General features: G+C 42.3%; 1 protein-coding gene and 1 long non-coding RNA gene across 2 annotated transcripts; one reads left to right on the top strand and one right to left on the bottom strand.

Annotated features, from left to right (window-relative positions):
• Positions 1-225: 225 nt before the first annotated feature.
• Positions 226-7139, top strand: LOC118225044 (transmembrane protein 275-like). The gene is made up of 2 exons (XM_035413050.1): positions 226-966; positions 6275-7139. Exon 2 carries the CDS (start codon positions 6343-6345, stop codon positions 6910-6912), a length of 570 nt encoding a protein of 189 aa, XP_035268941.1. The 5' UTR covers positions 226-966; positions 6275-6342; the 3' UTR covers positions 6913-7139.
• A 16473-nt stretch (positions 7140-23612) lies between these two features.
• LOC118226416 lies at positions 23613-26663 on the bottom strand. The gene is made up of 3 exons (XR_004765038.1): positions 26579-26663; positions 24813-24856; positions 23613-24398 (listed from the first exon to the last, which is right to left on the bottom strand). It is a non-coding gene; the product is annotated as an uncharacterized LOC118226416 (long non-coding RNA).
• Positions 26664-26924: the final 261 nt, after the last annotated feature.

Genomic DNA, 26924 nt, shown 5'->3' with positions numbered 1-26924 from the left:
CTCAACTATTTGAGGCATTTTGGAATGTATTGATGAAAATACTGATTCAATAAAATGTATATTTTAATTCAATGTATCCATTACTAATAAAACAAATCGTTTTAGGCACTCTGTTCAGCATTTGTGGAATTTCTGTTATACTACATTCAAATTGTAAGTACCTCTCCAAGGTCTTCCAGAGAGGCAAAATCCTTTCCGAAATATGCTACCTGTGAGAGCGGATGGCCTGGGATCATAAACATATTCAGAACCGAGAAATATTCCTCTGCTCCATCACACGAGATGGCGCCTCCAGTGGATTATCTTCGTGCGCGGAACTGCTGGACAGAAAAGACGTGTGTGTGCGCGCGCGCGTGTGAAGGCAGACAGGGAGAAGTCTTCACAGCTGAATTACCTCTAAATACAACACGCCAGATTTCTCTTAAGAGGTCGAAAGCCGTGCACTTAAGGAACAATGGTCTATGTGTTAAACGACTTTGAGGAAATCTGCATTACTTATCTCGTTATAATCCTGCGACAAGTCGAATGAGTGAAGATAAAGAAATTCAATTATTTATTCGTGTTTTGATTCATTCAGAATGCATTAATGAACTTGAAGTGACAAGGTAAAATTATGTGCATGAAAAGGAGTGGAGAAAACAGAAATTCGAAGATTACAGTTTTTTTCACGTTTTTAAAGGGGTCGTTGAACAATGTCTACATCGTAGACCCAAATCTTTCACTCTGACAGCAAACGGCGGTGGTCGAGATCTTGTAGAAAATCATGTTGCGTTTCTCAACGGATTTGGTGTAAAGTTTTGTAAAAAAAAAAAACGTTAGGTTGTGAACTGATTATTTTACTCGGAAGATCTGTGTATCTTACTGGAGCATTCGACTGATGGTGCTTCTTACATGATAAATTTGGTTGTTCCTGAGAAGTCACTCCTGGGATGGACCTGCTTCTCGACGCAAAGGCAATATCCCAGGGTAAGGTTTATGTGCTTGATCATGGCTAACACACACAGCACCTATTTTGCTGGTACAGAACTTAATTTTATTGTTGCTCTCAAACAGACGATTGGGAAATGCGCAGCTGCTTGAGGTGAGAATGCGACCCATTCACGCTCATTTTTTCCCTGTGCCAAGAGGACAGTTAGGGAAACGTGACTGTCAATAAATAGTGCTTGCCAATTGAAATGTCCATACAGCCTTACGTATGTTTATGAGATACTAGGTTACAATAGGCTACTGTTAGGTGTCGCTTCTCATCGTGATGTCGTTATGCAAGAGATGTCAAGCAATCTGGTTGCTACGATGAGTGGTATATATATTAACAGAAGCATCATGATGTATTTAGCTCTGGAAAACTAACTTTAAAGTTAATTTAACGATTTCACTGTAGCCTCATTGCAAACAAAAAGGACATGGACATTTGGCTAGATCATTTACGATAGACACTCTTTTTTCTGTTCTGGAGATGCAAGAATGACATGCGTTTGAATGAAGAAATGATTGACAGCTATCGAGATAATGAGTATTATTAGCAGCTTGATATGCTTTATCAGTTATTTTATAGACATTAGAACATGTTAGTGATATTCAATAATGTAAGAGTCCTTATATTATTTCCCTACATTAATTATTTCTGAACACCGTTCGTGTGTTTAGCCGTTTGAAGTGAATTAAAAGCAAAATTGTTTTTCAAGTAAAATAATTGGAAAACGAGTAAAACTTAACAACCTCTTTCAAAACTAAACCGTATAGCAGGTAGAACCTAAACTATAACGAACATGTGAGATACCCACCACAAGTTTTCCTTTGTAAGGAATAAATCCATCTACAATGCAGTAGCCCAACACAAAGGCATTAAAGGCACAGTTGCAGTGCAGTATGTTTCCTTAAGATTCCCGAATTGCTGGGGAAACAGCTGCTGCAGTTTTAGAGGACTGCAACTGTCAGATTATCGGCAGGGTGTGGTAGAATTTTAGAAGTTCGGAAGCTTTAGTGTGGTTTATGAAGGCTATTGGCGATGCATACATGGGAATTGTGTCTAAATGAAGTTAACAGCTGATGATCCTCTGGCAATATATTGCAGATGATGCAGCTAACCCATGATGCTATTGGAGATGTGTGCGTAATTTTCGATTTCAATCTTGAATTGCACTTAACCATTTCCCACTGGGACACCTTTATCCCACTCACAACCAACAAGCTAGAAGGCCAGCTGGGAATTACAGGTATATTATGGGAAACATTTACGGATTTAACCATTTTATAGGGCAGAGAACCTAGCTTTAGCACAGAAATGTTAAACTTCCATGTGTTGGATTTAATACAGTAGGGTATGCAAAAGCCCTGTATTTTGTGATCTAGTTCCACTCAATAGTTTTATCTGTCTAATGACATTCAGAGAGCACGAGTGCTGAGAGGTGCACATTTGCATATGTGACCTGCTCTGCTCTTATTCCTTGTTTCTGTATAATAGTCATCAGTCGCAAAAAACAAAAACAAATAAAAAAAACTGTGAAGTGGTGGTCTGTGCTGTGCATTGTTGATGGTACAAGTGCTTTATTAAGGGCTTTCAGTGGTGCTCAAACTCGGTCCTGGGGACCCATGTGTACAGTATGCTGGTTTTTGTTGCAGCCAATCTCTTGCTCAGTTAAGGTTGATGAACACATTTGATCATTTTCCCTTAAACTTTATAACAGTGCATTTTTGGCTTGTTATCTTTTGCATTATATTTAAACTCTTGATTATCTGCCAAATGACTAGTTATAGTGTCCACAATTTCACCAGTTAGGAGCCTATTGATTCACATCAGTGTTTAATTTGATCAGATAACACTTTTTATCCTTTCATGTAATCATTTGCAATATAACATAATAAGCACAATGTGGATACGGGCCTTTTATTCTTCATGGCATACATAGCCATTTTGACATAATGTAGTTTAAGTGGGTAAATAATCAAAACATGAAAAGCGTAATTAAGAAAAATAAACAGCTTGTTAAAATTCTTGGATCGCAGTTGTGGTTGGATGGAACGAAAACCAGCGTACACAGGGGCCCCCAGGGCTGAGTTTGGGAATCACTGGCTTAGACCTGAGCCAAAATGACTGCCCAGCAGCTGTTGTGCAACCTCTTTAGCACACAAAGTGTCAACAGAATGACTGTAATGAGAATGAAATGAAAGATGGAGGGTTTTTGACTGATGACACTTCAGCAAAATCAGTGCATTTATCACACACTTGTCATCGCCAGGGTGGTAGAAGGATATTGTAAATGTGATCAAAGCAAGGAGATGAGTAACCTTCACCAAAGAAAAACTCTTCTCCTCTATCTGTGATTTTATTTATATTGATTGCATGGGATCAATATAATTATGATGATCAGTTGTAGCTATGCAATAGGCAACATATCCCAGGGTTGCCTAGCTGAATAGAGAGCTTGTGTTAAATGAAGCTTGGAGTGATCTTAGTTTTAGTCCAGCACTAGCCATATATTTGGAAAATACATACACAGTTGATGGGCATTTGATTACATTTTACTATAGATATGTACAGGTCAGTCTTTTTGATGGGAAACATTCAGAGGACAAGAAACAGCATATGAGAAGAATGGATAGCATTTTAATGCACACACTTGTAATACCTTATCACTGTGTTCATAGTGCCTTGCTGCATTTGTGCCGTGATGCGCTTGTAATGAATTGTAAATGTTGCCAACTTATTGCTACGATTGATTATAGGACCCATATTATTCCCTGCTTATTTTCAAATATGTTACTCATTATATAATCCATTTAACATCCATAACATACATGTATTTATGATGCCTTTTGTCACAGTAGGTTGTAGAGCATCATACAAGCCATTTAGAAATGGTTATATAATGCAGAATAACATAAAGTACTACACAATTTACTATAGGACCTAATATTTAAAATACAAATAAATATAAAGGCATTTGTTACATTACCCCGCACTACCCCTCCTCAATTGGGAAGATCTGCTCCATGTGCTGTGTGTGAGCTCTGATTTTTGTAGTCTACCCACATCTACACATGTGATATCATGAACTGACTAATTTGTGGTTGATTGTTTACCATTTTTGCCACACTTTGAATGTAGGGTACCTTAAATGTAAGGATGCGTGTTACTGAGACAAATCGTCTTATTTAAAATACGTGTGGAATGTTAAAGATTTACTGCTGTGCAAAATTCTCTTTTTAATGTTTTCCTTTTGGTTTTCAGAGTTGTTCATGATATGCAGCTCTATTCTCCAGGAATGCCTCAATCTTTTGATATTAAAGAAAGTAATCCATTATATTGCATTAGACCACCTGTATCATCCTATTTGAAAAGAAGCACAACTATAACTTTTGGTCTTATAATCTGTCATAGTAATGATATATATTTTAAAGGCTAGAAATGACCTATAAGTCAGTATTAACTGGATGTAGCAACAATTAAATTATGTTACAAATGCATCATGAGGTGTTATAATACAGTCATTAGGCATTGTATGTGTGCCTGAAGGTAAATGTTAGCAGAATCTTTAAACAGAAATTTTACACAGGTGTATGGTCTGCTCTTTCAACAGGTACAGATATAATCTCTCAAATATTGAGCTGTATAATACGGTGTGTATTGTGGGATTCCAAATCTAGTCCAGCCAAATGCAATCATCGGGTGACATAATGTGCAGAATGTTGACTCTGAGCGTGTCTTCCTTTTCACAAAAATAAATATTCAAACAGCCTAATAAGTCATCTAAGGGTTTGCTGAAGCTCTCCGCTGCGCACAAGCCTAGCGTCTGGAGGAGCATTAGGCTCTGCGGCCCATGTTTCTGAGTACTTTGCACCTTGTCGCTTTTAAAAAAAGATGCTCAGCGACTGCTAGACCCATTATTCGAAGGAGCACGCCGCTACGGAGCAGAGCGAATAAAAGGAGGCATGTGATCGGCGCTGAGATTTCAGATGATGGATCACGTCCCCCCCCCGTCCCCCCCGTCCCCCCCGAAAAAATGCTCAGTTTATCCCCGGACACCCCTGTCCATGCCGGAGGCCACGCGCTGCCCTCCTCCCCCCCCCCCCCTTCCCGGGCCCCTTCCTTTCCTGAGAGGCGTCATTCAGGTTGATAAGAGAGGCGCACAATGGCCTTGGTGGCTCTCTGCCTGCCTGCGGGAGATGGAGGAAAACGCATCAATCATCCCCCCCCCCCCCTCTATTGAAATTCTCCTTTCCTTTCACTGACGGTACTTACAGGGCCACGCCGCCTGTATGCCTTCGCCCGCTGCTGCCGTTTTCTTCGGTGATCTCTGACATGGGCCCGCGGTGATTTAAATACCTCTCGGTGATGGCTTCCTAATATGCAATAAGTACAGTGGTGGGAAAAAGTTTGGGTGCCCCTGGTCAAATTACATTGTCTTGTGGAATCACTGCAGGGTACCAACCTAAATGTGACGCATTTCTACAGATTTTAATGCACAACTACGATTTTTTCCCTAAATTTAACGGTTTAGAAAATGGCAAATGTTGCATGTGCAGAAGCTAATTGTGCATTGAAATTTACAGAAGTTCCCTGCAGAGGTCGTGTTAACTTCTTTTAACTTAGAAAAATAAAATGCTGTTTGCTCGCTGGACTTTATTATGGGGCTGCTCCAGGGCTGACAGGGACACAAGAAGGAAATTTCACAAGCTCACTTTGCCAGTCAGCCCAGATCCTACAATTTGAGCAAATTGCACCTGAGCTGTGATTCACACCCAGGTGTCTTGACATGTTTTATAAAAAGCAATCGACTCCGCAGAATGAGAACCCTACCAGCCTCTTGCACAGTGAGTTTAGCACAAAACTAATCACATATCAAAATATTGGGCTAGATGTGTGCTTCTGAAGAGCCTAATGCCAAGTAAATACCATGTTCTCCCATAGGCTTTGCACGCTGCGTTGCGACTGTTTGTTTTTATACGTGAAACTTGTTACAGAAGCCCTCTTCAAAAAATTCTTAATGCTGAAATGCAAGCGTGAACAGTGAACCCTGGTGTTTGGAAACAACGGTGTCCAGTGTGTTTCAAACTTCATGTCATCTTGATTATTTTTAATGGGTGCCATTTAGCAACTGGTTGGACTGGGCCTTGTTTCATTCACCCCTTTTAGCTAGCGTCACAAAAACTCTCAGAACCCTCAAGACGTAGTGCTAGAATAACTTCTCCAATGGTCCCGTTTAACTTGGTGAAGCAGGTTCTTCAGGGATGGTGACCTATGACACTGGTGATCTCTCTGTTCCTGTCACAGGTGCGGTCCCACGGTGAGGCAGCACATGCGGTCCTGACTGAGGTGTAGAAGACTGCAGTGGTGAGCAGATGATGTTCACAGACAAGAGCTCCAGCACGTCTGTGCCTAAGAAGGCGCCCAAGAAGAAGAAGACGCGCCCCCAGGGCCTGCCCTCCCCGGCCCTGTGCTGCGCCTGCGGCCTCTGCATCATGCTGGCGGGCATCAACATCACCCTGGTGGGCGCCTTCGCCTTCGGCTCCTTCCTGCCCAAGAGCAACCCGCCCATCGTCATCGGGCCCGTCCTCCTCCTGGTGGCCTTCACCTTCTTCGGGGCCTGCTGCGTGTGCAGCCGCCGGCCCCCCGCCCAGGGCTCGCGCAAGGCCAAGGGGGGCGGCAACCTGGGCCTGATCCGCACCGGGGGCGTGGCCTTCGAGATCGAGACCAGCGAGCACACCCTGCAGGACACCACCGCCGTCCAGCTGAGCCCCACCAACTCGCCCGGCTCCTCGCGCAGGTCCAGCCCCTCGTACGAGGCCGCCTCGCGCGCCTGCAAGCTCTTCACCATGGAGACCAACGGCCCGGCGTCCGCCTGCTACTCCGCCTCCCCGGCCGGCGAGGCAGTCCAGCTCAACCTGCCCCGCGACCCTGCGGCGACATAATGTGGAAATTAGGCGCGGCGGTCTTTTGCCCTGCTCGCGTGATGACCCCCCAGGCCGCCGCTCTGTCATAGGAGAGTCACTGGGGAAGCTCACCTCCAGCATCTTCAGAGTGAGCCCGACAGTGCTAATGAATTGTTCTCTGCCAGAGATCATAGCCTTTCCAGCAGAGCTTTAGACGTCATACTGAGCACTGTGAGAGGACAAACTGGAAACAATATTCTGTACTGCTACTGTGATTGTATGCCATTGCTGTTTTGAAGAGGTTGTGGGTAAAACTAGAGCTGGTAGGATCTGGTGGGTTGATGTACATTAAGGAAGACATCTCCTCACAGTCTGAACCTCTGACTGTTGGGGTGGGTATTAAGAACAATCCTGGTAAACGTGTCCCTTTGTGAGGGGCTCTGTCATGCTGTCTCTGTGTTTTACTTCCAGAATGAACAAAACAAAGCCATGCATATGGGAATATGGGCTAATTAAAGGGGATGGATCTATGTGTGGTCAGAGTGTAAGAGGAGAAATGGTTTTGAAAGCTGGGAAATACAACTTGATGGCAATATTTCTGTGAATTTATTTGAAATGGTGGTAATATAGGAAATAATGCTTACATATTGGAATTTTCATGGAATTACTTCAGCATAAACAATTCATAGATTCATAATATTTCATAGATCTATATTTCCTGTCATCGGTAATATAGTCCGTTTTACTGAGCACAGAAGAACAAACGTTAGCCTTCCAACCTTACTATTTTCAGTACCCTACTCAATCAGTGTAAAGCAAAACACATTGAGAATAAAAAATTGTTAAATGGGAAACACATTGCCCATTTAATTGCAAATCTTTTTATTGTTATGATTCTTAACCTGTCCCTCCTATTAAATAGAATAGAATAGAAATGTATTGCCGAAACAAGGCCTCATCCCAAGAGCATTTAAAATAGATTGAATATCACCAAAACAGATTTCACATGACATTATATAAAATATGGCTGCTGAGAAAAATATAAACCATCCCAACATAATCATCGTGTCCTATTGAGTCGTATAATTGCATTAGGGACAAATGACCTTTTGTACAGGTTACATTTAGCTAATGTTTTAAAACAATGTCCAGAAGGAAGAATCTCAAAGTCAGAATGGAGAGGGTGGTCAGGGTTGTTTACTGTAGCCTTAGATTTCCTGAGTACAGCTGAGCCGTAAAGAAGATTGTTAAAGCGAAGACCCGAATCACTGTGGTCACTGAAGAGCCCATGGCACGTTTTTGTAGGCATAGGGGTTCTAAAAGATTGGCTGTCTGCACCTGGCCACCTAATCACCCTGTACATATGATTGGCTGCCCAATCTCTTGCACCGCTATCTGCTTTGATACCCAAGACCATCACTGTAAAATAGAACCGATGTCTCAATTCACTTATCTGGCTTAATACAGGTAAAAAAGATAATAACAATAATAATAATAATAATAATAATAATAATAATAATAACAACAACAAAAACAACAATAATTTAGTTGGGTTAGTATGTTTGTGCACTTCTGTATATTTGTCTATATTTATACATAACAGTACTTATTTATTAAAATGTATTAAACTGACAGTGAATTATTTTAGATATTCGAGAAAACATTTGTGTTAAAGATTATCCACTTTGTCCTGGTATTTCACTAGCTATCTTTTCATGTTATCTCCTAAAATGACTATATAACTTTACATAATATAGTATGTTAGGGAACTCACACAACATCACACGTATTATTTATTTTACTGTACAGGAGACATCCGATTTTCTGTCAGATTTGAAGTCATACAAGCTCTTAGCATCTTAGCAAACAAGAAAGGAAGAACAGCACCTGTATTTTGGGTATTTGGAAACACCAGAGGTGCCTTTCTCTCTGAGGCAAACCCCTTTGAATTAACCCAGTGCTGCCTCTACTCCTCTTTCTGACTCAAAGGATGCCATTTGGAATTTAATTTATTGCTGGGAAATGAGTTATGGGTTTGCTCTTTTCCTTTAGACGAATGTAGTTTAAAAGATTACTCTTTCGTGGAGCAGAGCCTCCTCCATGGTCCATGGTGTACTTACCTTCTGTTTAAAATTCCATCCATTAATGGCTACAGCTAAGCTGAAAACCAGACTAAATGCTTTCACTACTTTCTCTAGAGTAGGATGCTCCCCTTAAGCCCTAGGATGCAGTTTACAAGCAACTACAGTACACGTCTTATCCCCAAATACAATGTACCACCTGAGTCCAACCTAGACTATCACAGAGCAAGAGGGAGGGGACCATGGGGTCAGACAGTAAAGAAAAAAATTCCTGCAGTCTTTAAACACATTTATGAAGTGTGAAAGTAGATAAAGTAACCACTTGTATTGTTAAGGGTGAATTGGTTCAGTAATGGATCAACTTTCAAACATTGGTTATACATCTTTGGCATGACAGAAGTCAGACAGAAAGTAAAGTACAGCAATATGGGTTGTGTTGATTTGGCTGGCACTTTACAGAGCTAATTATCACTCTGCAGTCCATGAACTACTGTGTTGGAGGACTGCACAGGATTGTGGCCATAGGCTGTGCTGTTATTTGTGTGCCTGTGGGATTCCCTGTCAGGACTTGCATCAAATCACTGAGAGCAAGATCCTCAGCTACATATTCTATTCAGAATTCTCTTCTATTCCTTAAAATGATAAATTATTTAAAATGTTATTTAAATATTAAATAGATAATTTATTAAAATTGTGTTAATTAGAATGATTAGAAATAAATTATTTAAAATACATGTATTTATTTATTTATTTATTTATTCATTTATTTATTTGTTTGTTTATTGCTTGTTTGTTTGTTTTGTAGCGTGGCTTGGAGAAACTGTTAAAATACAATTGTGCTCTTGACGTGTCAACATAAACGCCTTCCCATTATTTAACAAAAAACAAACTTAACAAAAGTTTTCACTTTTCTCTGCGTATACAGTACAGTACATTTTTCTAGTTGCCAGGTCTCATTGAGTAAATGAAGTTACAAAGCCAACTGAAAATCCCAGATTGTGTGTAAATTACATGTCGGTAATAGCAGAAGACCTTCCTGTCCTTTTTGGTTTTTGTATCTGTCTTATTTGTCCTGCCTTTGTGCTGCCCTGTATTTAGACTTATCATGGATTTAATCCTGAGCCGTTTTGGACAGGGTGTTGCCTTACTGACCACGGTCTCATGGTCATATTCAAGAGGGCTGCTCACAGCTGTATGTTCCTGAGGTATGCAACAAAGTGCTTCATGTTGTTTCGTAATGTGTTGTATAATGTTCCTTGTATACTGGATGCCTGGATGCTACAATTCTTGTAAAGCAAAGTTTAAAAAAGTATTTCCCAGTATGTTTGAGAGAGGCGTGTGGCAATGATGGAATTTTACGAATACTGTTTTTAAACAATTCGTCATGTGTCTAAGCACAATTGAATTATGGGAATTCTTTGTTATGTTTCATTAATGGACATTAGACTTTCTTACATAACATACATTCTTAAATAAAATATGTAGTCAGTGACTGAAGCAGTTTGCCCTTTCTGCATAGCGTGTTTGTTGTTTTAATAGTGTGAAAATCATTTTAGTTTTTGAAGAAAGGTTCTGTAAAAGTACATTTAATAAAAACAATGACAAAAAATCCATGTTCATAATGTATTTATGGTCAAAGAAATGTACGTCTGTCTGAAGAGTACCTAATAGTCAGAGCGGAGTTCAATGCGAGTGTGCATGCGCGAGTGAGTACCACTTCACCTTGAAGTTGATGTCATGCAAAGAGAGAGGGAAACTATGACTCACAGGCACCACGTGGGGGAGGAGACTGGCTGTTTGGAGATAGAGTTGCAGTGGGCTCAGAGTCTCCTGAATGATGCAATCAATTGCTCGTGAGACCTTCACAAGCGAAAATTACTAAGTGCCATTGGTACCAGGTAAGGGTCTCATGAGCACTGAATCTCATATAAATGTCTGACCTCAGCTTTACATGCTTAGAAAGGGTCAGACTGAAGAGATCAGGAAAGGAATGCACCACTGCCTTTACCCATGCCATTGCACATTAGGGTGTAATCTCCACACTCCACTTAACACGTGCTCGTAAACAGACGTGCACACGCACACATGCACAGACATGTACAAACAGGGATGAGCAGCCTCAGTCGAGCATGACCACAGTGACCCAGAATAGATGTTTCGATAAACCATAATTCTGAAAAACCGCTTTTCGTGTGTAGAGTATCGGTTTTCCTGAGGACACAGATTTTTCAAAAAAAAAAAATTACACTGATTAATGCTTGCAGAATTATTTACATAAAGCATGTAAAATAGAATTTTTTGGTCAGTAATAATAACGCAATGCTGGATTTGTCTGTTGTGCATAGACCCTTGATTCAAAAGAGGGTTATTCAGATGTGCTAATATTCAGAACAGTGATGCGTGCCACTGTCTAGAACTTTACACTAACCATGCTACTGCCAGCCAGGATTGATAATCCTCAATCCTATGGAGTCATGCGCAACTGGTCATAGCTTTACAAACAGAATGAGGGATTCTTTTGGAGGAAATTCCCCACCTAAGGGCAATAGGGACACTTTTGGTTAACTGAGCACCTGTGGTCTCCCTGCACCATCTGTACACTGTGGGCAATTCACAGCTGCAGTCTCTGCCCAGCTAAAATGGTGGACTGTGGCATGCAAAGAGTGAAATAGAAGTGGCGGAGTGTTGCTGTACAGTCAAATCAGCACCACTGCCAAGGCGCATACTGCAGGAACTAGAGTATCCTAAGATCTGGAAGTCCAATGTATCAATTATCAGTGTGGGCACTGCTGAAAAAAGACGTTTTAAAATGCCAGTGTGGTACAAATATCACGCTGTGAGATTAATATTCATAAGTGTACATTTCCATCTGTATAAACATGCAATGTTTTCACTCAGGGCTCGTACAGTCTCAATGGTGAAATTTCATCATGAGAAGGGGGGGGGGGGGCTGGGTGGGGGGAGAGAAAATTATAATTATACGGCAAAAATAAGCCCCATTCATTTGCACAGGCATTTGTTTGCGGCCTTGTGATTTCTAACCACCAAGTTCCTAAAAAAAAAGAAAGGACCCAACTAGGGAGGAAAGAATGGAGCAGAAAGGCACAAAGATCCTTACCTGCGGCCAGAGCTGGGCGTTCGACCTCACAGACGCTGGCAAACGGCGCAGTGTTTGCTCATAATTACGGTGAATACCATCTGCAGGCTGACCCGAAATGTCACTGGCATTACGCGCGGCAGGGGTGCCGCAGCCGGAGGGGCGGGGAAAGGAAGCGGGAGCGTTTTCAGCGGAGAGATACTCGAAATGCCTCGGATGCAAAAAAAATAAATAAATAAATTTTTTAAAAATGGCCGATCCGCTTTTGGCTCATCACCCCATTTACAGTCAATTGGAAGTCTTTGAAAGCCCAGCAGATGGGCTTCATTCAACAACCATCTCCTGAAATTCCCCTCGAAAGCCAAATTATTTCACGGCTATTTGGATGAATTAATTCCGGAGCCACGTTGCAGCACGCTGCATTCGAAATAGCTGTGATGTAATCGATGAAAGGGAATTAAAAACATTACAGATCTGTTGCCGGAAGCCAGAAAAGAGCATGTGATTAAGTGCATGTTTAATTATGTGATTCATTATTCATTGCTTCTGTATGGCCAAAGAGCCTCAATTATCTATCGGAGGGTTAATATTTATATCACCGGTAATCTCATAAATCTGAGGCAGCAGTATGTAGGCCACCTTTCTCAAATATCTTGGACTAATGGGATACCTTGGCTTTCTCTTACATGCTTTCTAAATGCTTAATTGTGTGAATATTGTGCATGAAAAAATCATTATCAATCACTGATGCAGTTCAGTCGAACTCCCAATAATGTTAAAAAGTAGCACAGTGCATTTTTACCAACAGGACAGCCTAGTATATATCTCACTATCCGAGTATATTAGGACAGAGTAGTTTAAGACATATCGCATTTAATCTGATCTCTAAATTAGATTAAACAGTTACTGTATAACAAAAATCTTTTTCTAGAAGAGCTCCTTTCTCCCAGTTGGTACGGTTGATCAGAGAGCTTAAAGGAGGGAGAAACACAGACACATCCGTTATTCTGTGGAGAAGCCATTCATATTTGAGGCACACTATTGCAAACACCCTGGCTTCCCAGAAATGATTGATCATGTTGTGAAATGTCCCATGCTAAACCACTCTAGTAGAGTGCATGTCATCCCCCTTGAATCAAATCTGTTAGATCCAGAAGAGATAAATGAACACTGAGCTTTTAACATACAATATGCATGCTGTCTGTTCCCCTCGCGACGTGATTGATTTCTTTGGCCTGGCCAAATAGGACTTCGACAATTGGCACTGGCCAACCATTGGACAGATACCCTATTAAAATCTGTGCAGGGTGAGATTGAAGCCACACAGCTACACACAACTAGTGTTAAAAAGTGTTCTGGTCTACATGGTGTGTAGAACCAGAAATCAAAATAAATGTTTGAAAGATTAAATTAAAGATTTCAATGGTTACATTTATCATTATTTATTTCCCAAATTATATTCCTTTGGATCTGATCACTGTTGCTTGTTAGCTCGTATTATGGCATATTTGCGTCCAAAATCTTCTCCAAACAGAAGGTCTAATGAGGACCCAATATCTGATGTCAGGAAGTTAACATCAAACCTGCATGTTGACCAACCGTCAGTATGTTGTGCACCAACTAGTTTAGTCTCTCAAAATCACTGACACAGTCAATACCAAACCAAGGAGCCCAAACAGGCATGAAAGCAATGCCATGACAGGGTGAGCCACCTTGGAGCACACAAATACATGTTACATGTCAATGCTCAGGTTAATATATGTGATATTTAATTTGTGTAGAAAAATAGGGCACAAATAATCTGGTTTACAGTAATTTCAAGTATACTGTTGCTCAGCCAGAAATATGTGGTCGGTGTAATGTTACAAAATGCTTGCATATCTGGAAATGTGACAGAATCATGGTTGTTACAAACATTGGCTTGAAAAATAAACAGTTCATCTTTTCACCACTAGGGTGCAGTGCTAATGTCTTTAACTGAAATTATGACAAAACGTTTAGTCAATGACTAAATTATAAAATTGCCATGACTGAAATGCCCTTGGGCAAACACTAGGACTAAATCAAAAACTAGTGGAAAAATTAACAATGCTAGGGCACAGCCATCTTAGTACGAGCTAGAATGTGATGTCATGTGAATGGTTTGTGTAGGCTGCTCAAGCTAAGCAGCGATTGCTACGACTAGACAGCAGACGTTCACGGATTGAGAGGAGAACACAAAATGGAGAACCCGAGGAGGGTCCATTTGTATTGCCATGGGATACTCAAATGAGAATTGCTGCATGAGAGAGAGTTGTAACCTCATTTATCTTCATGAACTGCCTCTGAGGAGACCACAAGTACGGCGTCGCTGGCTGGCTGCTCTGAAATGCTAAAGTCCACTTGTGGGACTGGGGCGATGGGTCTGCAGTGACCACTTCATTAAGTCAAATTATGTGGAGGAGAGGGCCGCGGCTTTCAACTGGGTCAGTTTGTTCATTGGACCAAAAACTGGTTGATGCTGTGCTAATGGACTTTGATTTCAGTGGGTGCAGTGCAGGTGAGACTAACAGGCCTTACCATTCGCCGTAGAGAAAGGGTACAAATACTCATTAGCCAGACAGGAGAGTGTGCAGTAGGCTTCGATTAAAAGCCAAACTGCTATGATAGAATTATCTCATTGAAATCAGTTAGAACTGCACAAATTACATAAAGAATGCACCACAGCACCTGCCAATTATTTTCCCAATATGAACAATCAGCTGGCTTTCATAATGGCGTTATTAATGCTTCTCCTGGACTGTGAGTGCCTTCCGAATTCCAAATCTAGTCCCACAATACACTCATGAGGGCCAGTAGTTACAAAGCAAAATTGCACAACTTGTGCATCACAAAGAAATGAAATGTTTTTAAAGCATTACCCAGGTGCGAATGTACATTGGTAGACATTGTTATCAGCTGAAACCACCACCTTATAATACACCAGACACCATTGCATCTGGAAACATATCCCAGAACAGTATCATACAATAATGATACCAAACAATATGACAATGCGTCGCCAAAAAATAACATATATATGTAGCATTGGGCTACAAGCCCCACACTGGTACAAGCTGTTGCTTGCAATGTGCTCACTATTTTGAACATTTTCAGTTGGCTTCACTTTGTCATTGTCCTCCTCCTTTATACCAACTGATCTAAGCCCAACATTTATTTTTGTACAGGCGTGAAAGCATATTTTATTGGATTTCTCCCCAGGTCAGTGAGTCGTTTCATCTCATCAAAATATTTAAATCCACCATATCAACAAACCTTGATTTGTTGATATGGTGTATTTAAATAAACAATCTTCTTGTTGTCACGTGATGTAAGCATCGACAAAAGCAAAGATGTTGACGCGCTAGGTTGTAAATATAGCATGAAGGTATTTTAGTGAATGCATTTTTCTCAAAATCTGGTTGCTTTTCCAACATATATACCATAGATAAAATACACGCTGCATACATATCAGAAATTCCAATTCAGTTTAACAAGCATGCCATGCTGTGCGCTGGGATTAGAGAAGCAAACCTGGACCATCTCCATGCACAGAGAGAATGGATAATTCTCTTGTCTGCATTTGTTGGAGAACTGCGGCAGAGAAAAGGCTATCTGTCCCCGGTGCATGCTGTGGATGAATGAGAAGGGTTCCATTAATCAGTGCTCACGTGTATCTGGAGACCACAGAGTCGGGCCTGGTCCTAATTACACAAGAGGTAACAAACACTACCAGAATTCATGTTACTAGGCAACCACTGGCCGCGGTAGCTGAAAGCAGTTTAGACAAAGGTGCGACTACTTTTTTGGCGCACGTCCACGTCAAATATGTGCAAAGTGGCCCAGGGGGTAGACTCTGCGTTCATCCCATCGCAGTGTTTATGGGGCATGTGCCACTGGCTGGTCACGTCCTTCCACTGGGGTTAAGCTGAACAAGAAAGGATCTGCTGACGGGAAGCAAAACAGAATGGATGGAATTGGGCCTTTTTGTCCTCAGTGAGGAAATGTTTCCACAGCACACACATTAGTGGACATACAATAAATACAGGACTCCTACACTGGAACAGCGGTGTAGTATAATGGGTAAGGAACTGGCCTTCTAATCTGAAGGTCACAAGTTCGATGCCCGGGGAGGACACTGCCGTTGTATCCTTGAGCAAGGCACTTAACCTGCATTGCTTCAGTATATATCCAGCAGCCTAAATGGATGCAATGTAAATGCTATGTAGAATGTTGTGTAAGTCGCTCTGGAGTGTCTACTAGATGCAAAGATGGAATATGTTTCAATTAGACTCCTGTTTCTTGGTGACGTTTCCATCAGAGGTTAATGAATGTGTTGTGAAGGTGGTCTTCCACTCAGTAAGGATGTGTTTCACAGACAAACAGTGAAGCCAAGCCTCAGATCCAGTGGATGTGGTGAACAGAGGATCACTATTGTATGTGGGTGGCTCTTCTTAAAAAAAGTGTCATTTCCTTAATAGGAGGCATTGTAGACTCCAAATTTAAAACACATGAAGTGGAGTATCCAATGAAAGCAATATGCAGTACATTAACTACTAAAACGTAAGCTAAAACTTGACAAGGCCATTAATAACAGAAAGCAATAATGTCGTTCACTGGATGAAAATGATTAATTAAGTTTCCTTAGGGATAGGGAAAATTTTTGACTCTTGTAGATTTTTGACAAGGAGGCTGTCTCCATCTAGTGGTCATTATAAAACACTCAAAACAATGCGTTGTGTTCATTACTGTGTGTTTAAATTAACGTTTCGAATTGATATCAAATACCCAAAAGAACAGACAAATGAAGTGAAAATTGTTATCTTCACTCTTGTGGCAATAAGAATAATAACAAACTATTTAATATTATAAAATCTATAAATTACAAATGATATTAGTTTGGATATGTTTCAGGGCAATTAACCACAAGCAAGCTGAAAAACACTGAATGAAAAAATAAATGTATTGGCTGTTTCCGGGAAATAAATGTATTGGATTAGTGTACAAAATGTAAACAAACAATATATGTATTGCTGTAATAGCTTGTTCGTTTTGTAGCTGCATTTTCCATATATCTCAGATCCCAATACAAATAACCGCAAAGAAGAGAAAAATGATTGTAAACAAGACCCCCTGGAGGAAAATTAGGAATCACTAAATAACACAGAACTCTAGTAATGCAAAAGCCGACTGCTCTGCCTGGCAAGGATTCAGCAACAGCCTATGCCATTAACTAAGCAAAATACAAAGGACAGTAAATTTGATCTTATTTTATCTGTGAGCAAAGGATAGATAAAATAAATATGACTGAAATTAAATAAAAGCTAAGAGATCAGAGTCATCTAAACATTTAGCTTTTCAAATTTGATGAATACTTTGTAAATTTAGTGACAACACACCCTGACAGTGATGAGAACCTTTTCGGCCTGGATGACTGCAGTCTTGACATTTTTCTGTAATATTTTAAATAAGATAGATTCCACGCTGGAATGACTTTCCCCATTAGATTGGACAATTTCCCTCTCCCTCTCTCTCTCTCTCTCTCTCTCTCTCTCTCTCTCTCTCACACACACACACACACACACTCACACATACACACACAATTTTAATTGCACACGCAAATTAAATTTTCTCTTGATTCTCTGAAGTTCTCCCAATGCAATTTTATTTTCAGCCACTAGAGGAGGATAAAGCTATTTATGATGAACTGAAGCCACGTCCCATTTGAAAGTCTTGGGGAGGAATTTACTGCCGGTCGTACTCTAAACCAGTCTTCAGGATAAATGGTCAAAAAACTGACCCAAACGCCAAACAAAGTACAGTGAACTGATCACTGTGACCTACTAATTTTAATTTTGTTGCAGAAATGTTCATGAAATGTTTATATTAGATGATTTGAATACAAATGACTTGTTTCCAGTTTATTATTTATTCTTTGTCAATCAATCAATCACTCACTCACTCACTCTGTCTGTCTCTCTTCACACACACACATATGCACATGCACATGCACATGTACATGCACATGCACACAAGCACGCACACATGCATGCATGGGGTTTGACCATCCATAAAAATGGCCTCAAAATTGTGTCAGTAAGATCTACAAAAGTGGCCTCGAAATTGTGTCTCTCTGTGCACACAGGCCATATGAATGTGTTTCACCTTGGGCCATAAATGCTTCTGAACTTTTGTTCAGAGAAAATGTACCTGAGCACAACTCCCTGCGTGCTGCAAAACACCGGCCCCCAGGGACTGAAGTACTCCAGTCTCCAGAATGCACCAGGATAGAACAATAGCAAGGTTAATGCTGTGTCTTTGACGCTCTGTGGATTCAAATTGTGATGCGGATGAAAAGGCTAAAAACAGAAATGAATTATTTCCTTATAATGGGTATTTTGGTTTAGCATGTGACCTCATGCATGTGTGTGTGTGTGTGTGTGTGTGTGTGTGTGTGTGTGTGTGTAAATAATCAGTTGTCATGAAGGACAACACACGCACACACACATACACACACACTCACACACACACACACACACACACACACACACACACACGCAATTGTCTTGTAACTAGTCAATTCCGCAGCCTAAATTGAAAACATACATTAATAATATAATCTATACGTTTAAGTCAAAATTGGCCATAAATGACTCACGTTGTGATACTCATAACACACACCAACATGTCCTCACATGTTGTGCCAAAGGTGTGGCTATCACATTTGAGATATCATCTAACCACCAGCGGCCCAGCTTCATCTGAGCAGATATCTTAATTCAATTAATTAGTTCATCAATCCGTCAGTTAGTTCAATTGAATTCAATGTATTCATATGTAAATGAGGTCAATTAACAGCTAGTATGATCATGATTATGATTAAGGTTATTGTAGCTATAATTGTAAGTCTTTTGTTATAAAGAAACACATTTTATTCAGAAATATAATTGCATCGTCACCATGAGCTCATTTTTACAATACCTATTAATTTTTTTTTACAATATTCAAATATTACAGGTCCTTTCAAATCCATTGATGTTCAGTAGCAGGGAAATTTAGCTAAGAACCTTCAAAAAGAAAGAATTCTTTAAAAAGTCAACAAGACAAATTATTTTTAAATAAAGTCATAGAACGGTTATACATTCCTCAAAGAAATCAAACTACTTGCTAAATACATTATTCATTTCTATAGATAAAGCTTTATAAACAGAAAGAAAGTGTAAATTAGCTGACAGTGCAATGGCATGATATCTTTACAAACACTGTTGATTAAATACAATAGAAGATTTTACAAACTTACACAACCATCCTAATTATTTAATTTCAAGTAAGTTATGATGTACATTTCAATTAGATAAACACAATTAAATCTATCCACAGTAGTGACTGGCTACAGTATTTGAAACAATTAAGCCTGCTGGGTAGCTTTCATAATTATGACATTTTCACAAGAGTGTAAGACAATATGTGACAACCCAACACCTGATGTCACAGCATGCTCTTCAGAATGCAGCCATTGCCGCTTATGCATGTATCGTATGCATATATTCATTTTAATATAGCATTAATTATTTCTACTTGTGACAAAACCGATACTACAAAAAGAGGGCTATTTTCAAAATGATTTCTTTTCATGTTTTATTTTTATATTATGACATTGCATGAATTCTCCTTTATATTTATACTTAATTTTAACTATATTGGAGAATAAAAGAAAATCCTTTCTGGAAAATTAGCAATGTGACTACAATACTTTTATTGTTGACAAATCCTGCCTCAATATTATATATGAACAAAACAACTAATAAAACAGTTCACCTTGAAATTTATAAGTTGTGTCCACCTTGCCAAAACCATGTGTTTTATTTTCAATTTATTTTTTATTTCAAGTTTATTCAAATTTTCAAAAGATTTCAAAAGATTTCTACTGCTGAAGCAATTGAGTAAAAAAACACAGAGTTTGGCTCTAATCTTATTTTAGAAATTACATTTTTTGCCAACACCGCATTTAATCAGCACAGCAATAATATGCATACATCTCAAGATGAGGTCATTTGACTGGCTTATGAGATAAATTATCTTCCCACCATCTCAGAACTTCTTTTGGTGGACAGGAAATACTACCGATGACAAGAATAGCAATACTTTTTGTATCAGTTTCTTAGAATCATTGAATCCTTTGCTTTTCAAAGTGCTGGAGAAAAACAGCCCTGGCCTGCGCTTCAGCTTGGGGACACGTGTGATAAATAAAGCGGGGTGCTGACGTAGCATTTGAGACAAAACACACTGCTGTCTTATCGCAATAATCCTAATCTGTTTTGTGATGAGAACTACATTAAAAGAAAGATGGGGGGAGGCACTGCCAGCCTATGATAAATGTAGAAAACGACCAGCAAAGCTTGTTCCGACATTCCCTTCTAATGGCCTGATTGCTCAATTAATTCCACATCTCATTCTGAGCCCCCCCCCCCTTTTTAATGTGAAAATAGTCATATTTTGTCCCAGATTAGTATAGATACAGGCTGACAGTTCGCACTGCTCAAGGTATTTGGGAGACATAATTCATTCATAAAGCCGAGAATACATTCATCTATCATCTCAAATTTTTCCGACGTCTCCACTCAGCTCGTGGCTCTTGAGGGGGTGGTGGAGCCTGGGATGGGAATTGGGAGGAGGGGGAAAGGGGGGTGGGGGTGGGGGTGGGGACAGGGGTGGATGGCAGCCCCTCTCTTGCTGATGTATTAGCTGGCATATGCAAGCAATGAATTATCAAGTGAAAGGAGTCAATTATCCACTCCAAAAATGAGTGCCTAGGTCTCTGTAGCCTGGGGGGCCAGTCCCGTATTTATGAAATGATTTCCCGGGAAGAGTGAAGAAGGACCAAGGGAGTAAAGGAGGAAGGAAAAACAGCCCCCCCTCCTGCCCCCCCCCCATCCTCCCACCCCCCCACCCCCGTCTCCTCTCATCACCGCGGCTACAATCTGCCCCTCTCATGTCTTCGCTGCTAACCAGAGCAGAAGGAACATTTTGAACTTTTAATGCAATAATCCATTTTTATACACACCTACTTTTATGACTGATTTCACTGAGCCAGAATAGCCTCCCTGTGACTGGCAGCCATTTTGCTGTGTCCCGACACTCTCCTTGGCCTTTCCGTCAAATCAAAATGGGCCCCGATTGACTGCAGCCCCGACTAATAGAGTGGAAAGCGAATGGAATATTGGAATAGCTTTTTTTCTTTTTTACCCTCCCTACCTCCCCGAGTCCCCGGCCACCTTGCCTTGTCATTTTCCTCAGCCGTGGAGCTTTCTAACCTCTTTTTCATCGGGAAGGGGGGGACCGGGCGTTGGCGGCGGCGACGGTTCCGGCCTATGAGCGGGCGGGACTGCTGGATGCGCCCGGGCGGCAGCCCCTCCGCTGACTGACACACCTGACACGTAGGGAAATGAGGTCATTAGACAGAATTACAGGGGGTTTTGATAGCTGGGTAATGGGTTTTAATGATGGAATTTAACATACAGCCCCGCCAGGGACAGGTTTGATACACAGGCCGACAGGTCGTTTAATAGAGAATAAAGAGAGACCTTCTTTCCCGGCGCGGGAGAGAAGGGGACCGCGCGGAAGGGAAGAACGGAAAGGCGCTAAAAATAAAAACGCTTGGCCCCGCCGATCTGCTACCGAGCAAGGAAGACGTAAAATCGTTTTCCGGAGAGTGGACGACTGACCTGATTTTTCCATCCTCCTTAACATAAGCAGAGGTCCTCTTGAAAATATATTGCACGCTTATATATTGACTGCACTTCCATGCAAATATCTTGCACTGGCATACAAACTCTGTGGAGAAAGCTGATGAGTGAAATTAGAATTAGAGTAGGATAGAGTTGCAAGATTGCTTGAGCCACAACAAAAATGGAAACATCAAAAATGATCTTTATAGCTTTTATCCAAAGAGTAGTCCTGTAGGGTGTTTTCCATATGAAATGAAAAGATGATGTCCTACTGACAACAAAGCAGTGGTGCATATCCTGATGTGTATTATGCGACAATATCATTTTGCAAGCAGATAGCTCAGTTACCCAGCGTTTGAAGATTTAAAGTTCCCAGTTTTTAAATTGGAAACAAAGGATGTACAAAAGATTCTTAAGTTATAAGCTATCATGGAGCCTTTGAATGTGAAAGTCCTGTCGATTGTATTCGAGTGATTAGCAAAATGCAAAACCATATGAAGACTAAGTCAGAACTTGTTTGGGATTGTAACTCAGGGATTGGCTGAAGCTCTTAAAAACAGAGCAAGAGGCTATTTCAGATAACTAGGCTGCCAACATCACAAGTTATTCACAGTCTATTGCAATGCTCCTTCTCAGTCCAGCTGTAATGTTTCCCCATAAAATTAATGGTCCACTTTATGACTATCACAAAACTGCGAAGAACATCAATTACCAGGAAGATATAGAGGGCCATTTTGAGTCTAATAGAATGAATCATGGCCATCTTCCATGTAAAATATGGAGCAGATTTTCCCATTCTGGTCTGGGCCCTGAATTGTATCCTGTTCAGAGAGAGGCTTATGAAGGCAAACCCCCCTCTCTGGGCAGCCACGTTTCAGCTCCACGATCCTGAGGATTTACCGCTGCCCAGATGAGAAAGGCTAACAATACAAATCAAGTCATAAAAGCCATAAAGATAGTCTGTGGCCGGCTCTTTCACCGCGAGGCAACTAAAACTCTGCAATGTGGAAAATTACTCTGGAGGATAGGCAGGAGAAATGTAGCTAACCGGTGACTCGGATTGTGGGACAACGCGGCCCCCTTTTTCCTGTAATGTATTTGCCCTGGACATCATTGGGGGACGGGGGATGGGGGGGGATGGGGGGGGCGGTGGGGTCTTGTCCCGTCCTTGTTCCGGAATGGCTGGGGAGTTGAAACCGGCTGTTTCACACAGACGAGGAGAGGAAGAACTAAGCAGCATCGGCTCACCTCCGATGGCTGCTGAGCCAGCCACACACGGTCTGGAGCTTCTTAATGACTACAGAGCAGGCTGGATGGCCTCTCTTTTAACAAAAAAGAGAGTTAACATTGGCCGCAATTACACAGGAGCAACATGCAGGCTGTGAGTACGCTCAGTGCGTGACCTGCAGGCCGTTGCTTATGGTTATTTGATTCTTTGTTTCTCTTGAACTCTACGGTACAGTGTCTGCTGCGTACAATAAAGTTTTTTTTCAAAAAAAATTTTTCAGCCTGTCATGCATTTGAAAAGATAAGGATATCAAAGGTGAAGAGGCTGCCATAATCAAATGATGCCAATTTGAATAAGCGGTTTAAGTCCGCGCCTCTGCCCCCGTCCGCTCTGCGTGCTCCTCTCCCGTCAGCGACGACCAGGACGCGCCTCACCGCTGTGACCCACCCCCCCTCTCCGCCTGTTCTGTCTGAGGCGGACGCCCCTTTAAACCGACAGAGAGAGAGACTCAATCTGCCGGCTCCAAGCCGCCCCCCCCCCCGGTTCCCCGAAGAGGGCCTGGCAGCGCGGGTGAGGGATGTCTCTCTCACGCAGAGGCTATTTCTCAGCAGGTAATTGGTTAAAAGGAACCCTGCACATCTTTGACCCCGCCTCTCCCAAAACGCTCCGTCCTCGGAGATGGCGCACTTCGGGGTACTCTGGGGCCCATTCCGCTGCAGGTAAGGCCCGCTTTATCCCGACGCGTGCGGCCCGGAAGCCCTGCGGGGCGGCCTCGGTGTTTGAGGGGTGTAGCCGTGCCCGGGACGGCAGGAATGACCCTTCGGAGACGCCATAAAGCAGGCCCGGCGAATTGAAAAGTCTGAGTACGGACATATTTGTTAAGTGAAGCACCGATCCATTACGGTCAATGTGATGGGACATAAAACAAGCTGCTAAACCACTGCAGTAGGGCGGAAGCACCCAATATATCAACCACTAGGAAACTCACAGCGCACACAACACGGCATTGCCGATAGGGGATGGGTAAGTAGAAGGCATTGGTGGTTACAAGGTGCCTCGTCGCACTGTGTGTTCTGATCCGCCAAATAAGAGCAATAACTTTCGCTGGCACTCAAAACTAGCCATCACGAACTGACAGGAAATAAATTCAAATGAATGGCTATGAATTAACAAGCATGTGACACAGGTTCTATAAGATAAAATGTATCACAATTAAGATGGAATTTCATGAGGCCAATACTCATGTTTAGTCACATGATCCGCAGGGCATTGACGTGGTCCTTCAGCAAAGACGTGATTTGGTATCTTGACTCCTGCATGCCAAAGGTCTGCTGTCTAGTGTGACTCCAGCACATACAGTTCCTAGACAAGGACTTTAAACAGAAGTTCTGATCTAAGATCAGGTGTCCGCTCTACATTTCCTAATGCAGTCCAACATGACCTAAGAGGACAAACTGATCCTAAATCAGCACTCCTATTATGAGACTCTTTATGAACAGATATGCAAATCAGCAATGGAATGTTACAAATACTCCCAATGTTCCTTTCCCCACCGAGTGCTCATAGCACCAGTCTATTTTAGCTTGAAATTAATAAATAACACCACCTTTAAATGAATTATTAAAACTTCATTCTAGTTTCCTTCCTGGGCTGTGTGTACCATGTGTACATTCAAACTGGGTGTGGAACGAAAAGATAACGCCTCCAACTGAAGAGGAATCAATTGCCTGTGTTGGAGCGATAAATGATGCATTAAAAGGTGTATTAAAGGGAGTTATTATACTTACTATTATTTAGGTTCTTCTTTTATGCTTCTCAGAGGGAACTACGCCTGTAAAGGGTAGAGGGTGGAGAGGGAAACATGCCTTCATCTCCCATGTTTTTGAAGTACGGCAGAACAGATTGCATTTATTTATTGGGCTATTCTTCAGCCCTTTGGTAATGTGAACATAAAGCTCTCATTCAGCGGGTCAAAAGACTGAGGAAGAGAGCCGCACAGACCCTCCCATTGAGCGCTGAGTAGGTGTGTGCGATCGAGGCAGCAGGTTTAAGTGACAGGTAAATTGCAGGTTAAGTGGAGAACACAACCTTTTAACAAGAGTCTTGAGGCTTCTGCAAATCCACCCCCCCCCCCCCCCCCCACACCCCTACCCCTACCCCTACCCCTACCCCAAGTCTCTAATCTGAATACAAAAGGCTGTGTGGGGATTAAATTTGACCCTTGAATGTGCTGTTTGTTCCAGCCCGGGGCCTGATTAGCCGGGATGAGAGGGGAAGGTTTACATTTCCTTTTGTGCGTCTCGTCGGCGTTTGAAAAACAACAGCCCACAATGGAGCCTCTTCAGGCGCTAATTTCCCCGGGACAAAAGGAAAAGCCTCGAGCCCTTGGCTCCCCTCGACGTTCCCGTTTTTTTTTTTTTTCTTCCCCCCGCGCGGGCCCTGGGAAGGAGGCAGCGGTGGCTGGAGCGGCGACAGCGGCGGAATTCTAAAGGACTGTTTGCCTAATTGCGGATGAGGCGGCATAAAACGCGGCGCCATTAAGCGGCGCGGCTGCCAGAGCCAAAAACAAATCCCACTTTATTTAGCAGCGGAATGAAAGGGGGGGGGGGGGGGGGGGGTGGGGGGGAGGGGGGGAGCCGGTGGCGAGAACAGAGCCGGCGGGAGCGCCCGCGAGAAGGCGCTTTAGTTGTCAACGTCTCAGGGGCTTAAAGTCAAACCTATCCTGGCTCAGGAGGGAGAAGCGGAGGAGTTAGGGAGCAGAATGACTCCTGATAGGAGGTGTTTGCGGCTCAAGTCAAAGGGAATCGTCTGCGCTTACGCGGCGAAGGACGACTAATTGATTCCCCCGACGTTCCCCCTGTCACGGGCTCGCGATTAGAGCGCACCTGGCGAGAGGCGTCGGGGAGATCAAATGCGAGGAGAGAGGGGTGGTTCGGTTTGAGCGTACGGGGGTGTGCTGTTTGTGTGTGTGTTTGTATAGAGTTTGTGTAGAGTATGTGTGTCTCTGTGTTTTCACTGGATGCCCACATGACCCGTGTGTCAGGTGACGGTCAGTGAGTTACTGTTCCACCTCGGTGAATGGTGCGTTAGTACTGCTTGCAGAGCGGCCATTCCTTCACTTATCATCTCCCAATCATTACAGCATCTTACAGCCATGGGCACCAATGGGCACCCTCTATCAAAGGGAAGAGGGAGATTGAGTGTTGGGTACTGGGGGGGTGTGGGGGGGGGGGGTTCGGGGCACGGTAACCCGACGGAAGGGGGGCGCTGAGAGGGAAGAGGGGGCCCCGGAACCGGGAGGCTTAACGCGCCTATCCAGCGTCGGGCTGTCAGACGCCGGGACGTAATGGCTTGTCGAGCAGCGGAGGCCTGGGACGGGGCCGCTGAGAGCCATATTTTTCAGAAGGGTATCGATCAGGCCCCGCCGCCGCCGGCCCTCCGTCCCCCCGTCCCTGATCCTGTAAAGTAATAACTGTACTCGTGTCAGGGAGGTAATTATCATTGATCCGCGGCAACGGTGACAAATTCTGCCGTCTCGGGGCGTGATTCATACCTGGCGCAGGGCTAACCGGCGCTAGGGCTAGCCGCCGAGCCCCCCGATTTTCCCTCCCTTCGCTCCGCGGTGACTACTTTTTTTTTTTTTTTTACTCGGGCCTTCGGGCTGCGGAGAAACAAAAGGTGAGGGGCTGTAAATCAAATATTCGGCCCGTGTATCTGAGAAAGTTTGGAATATACTCGCATGTGTGCGCATTCTTTCATAGAACAAAAAATAATAGGAGATAATAGGCATGCTCCTTTTCTCTTTGTGCAGAATGTACACTTTTTAATGATCAAGCGAGAGATATGATGACACGTGTGAGCGACATCTTGACCAGGGATACAGCAACTGCATTGAGTTC

Source organism: Anguilla anguilla, chromosome 4 (genome assembly GCF_013347855.1).
Source record: "Anguilla anguilla isolate fAngAng1 chromosome 4, fAngAng1.pri, whole genome shotgun sequence".
In the NCBI taxonomy this organism is placed as follows: Eukaryota; Metazoa; Chordata; class Actinopteri; order Anguilliformes; family Anguillidae; genus Anguilla; species Anguilla anguilla.
Note: the sequence above shows the minus strand (reverse complement) of the source record. Positions and strands in the feature narration are given on the sequence as shown.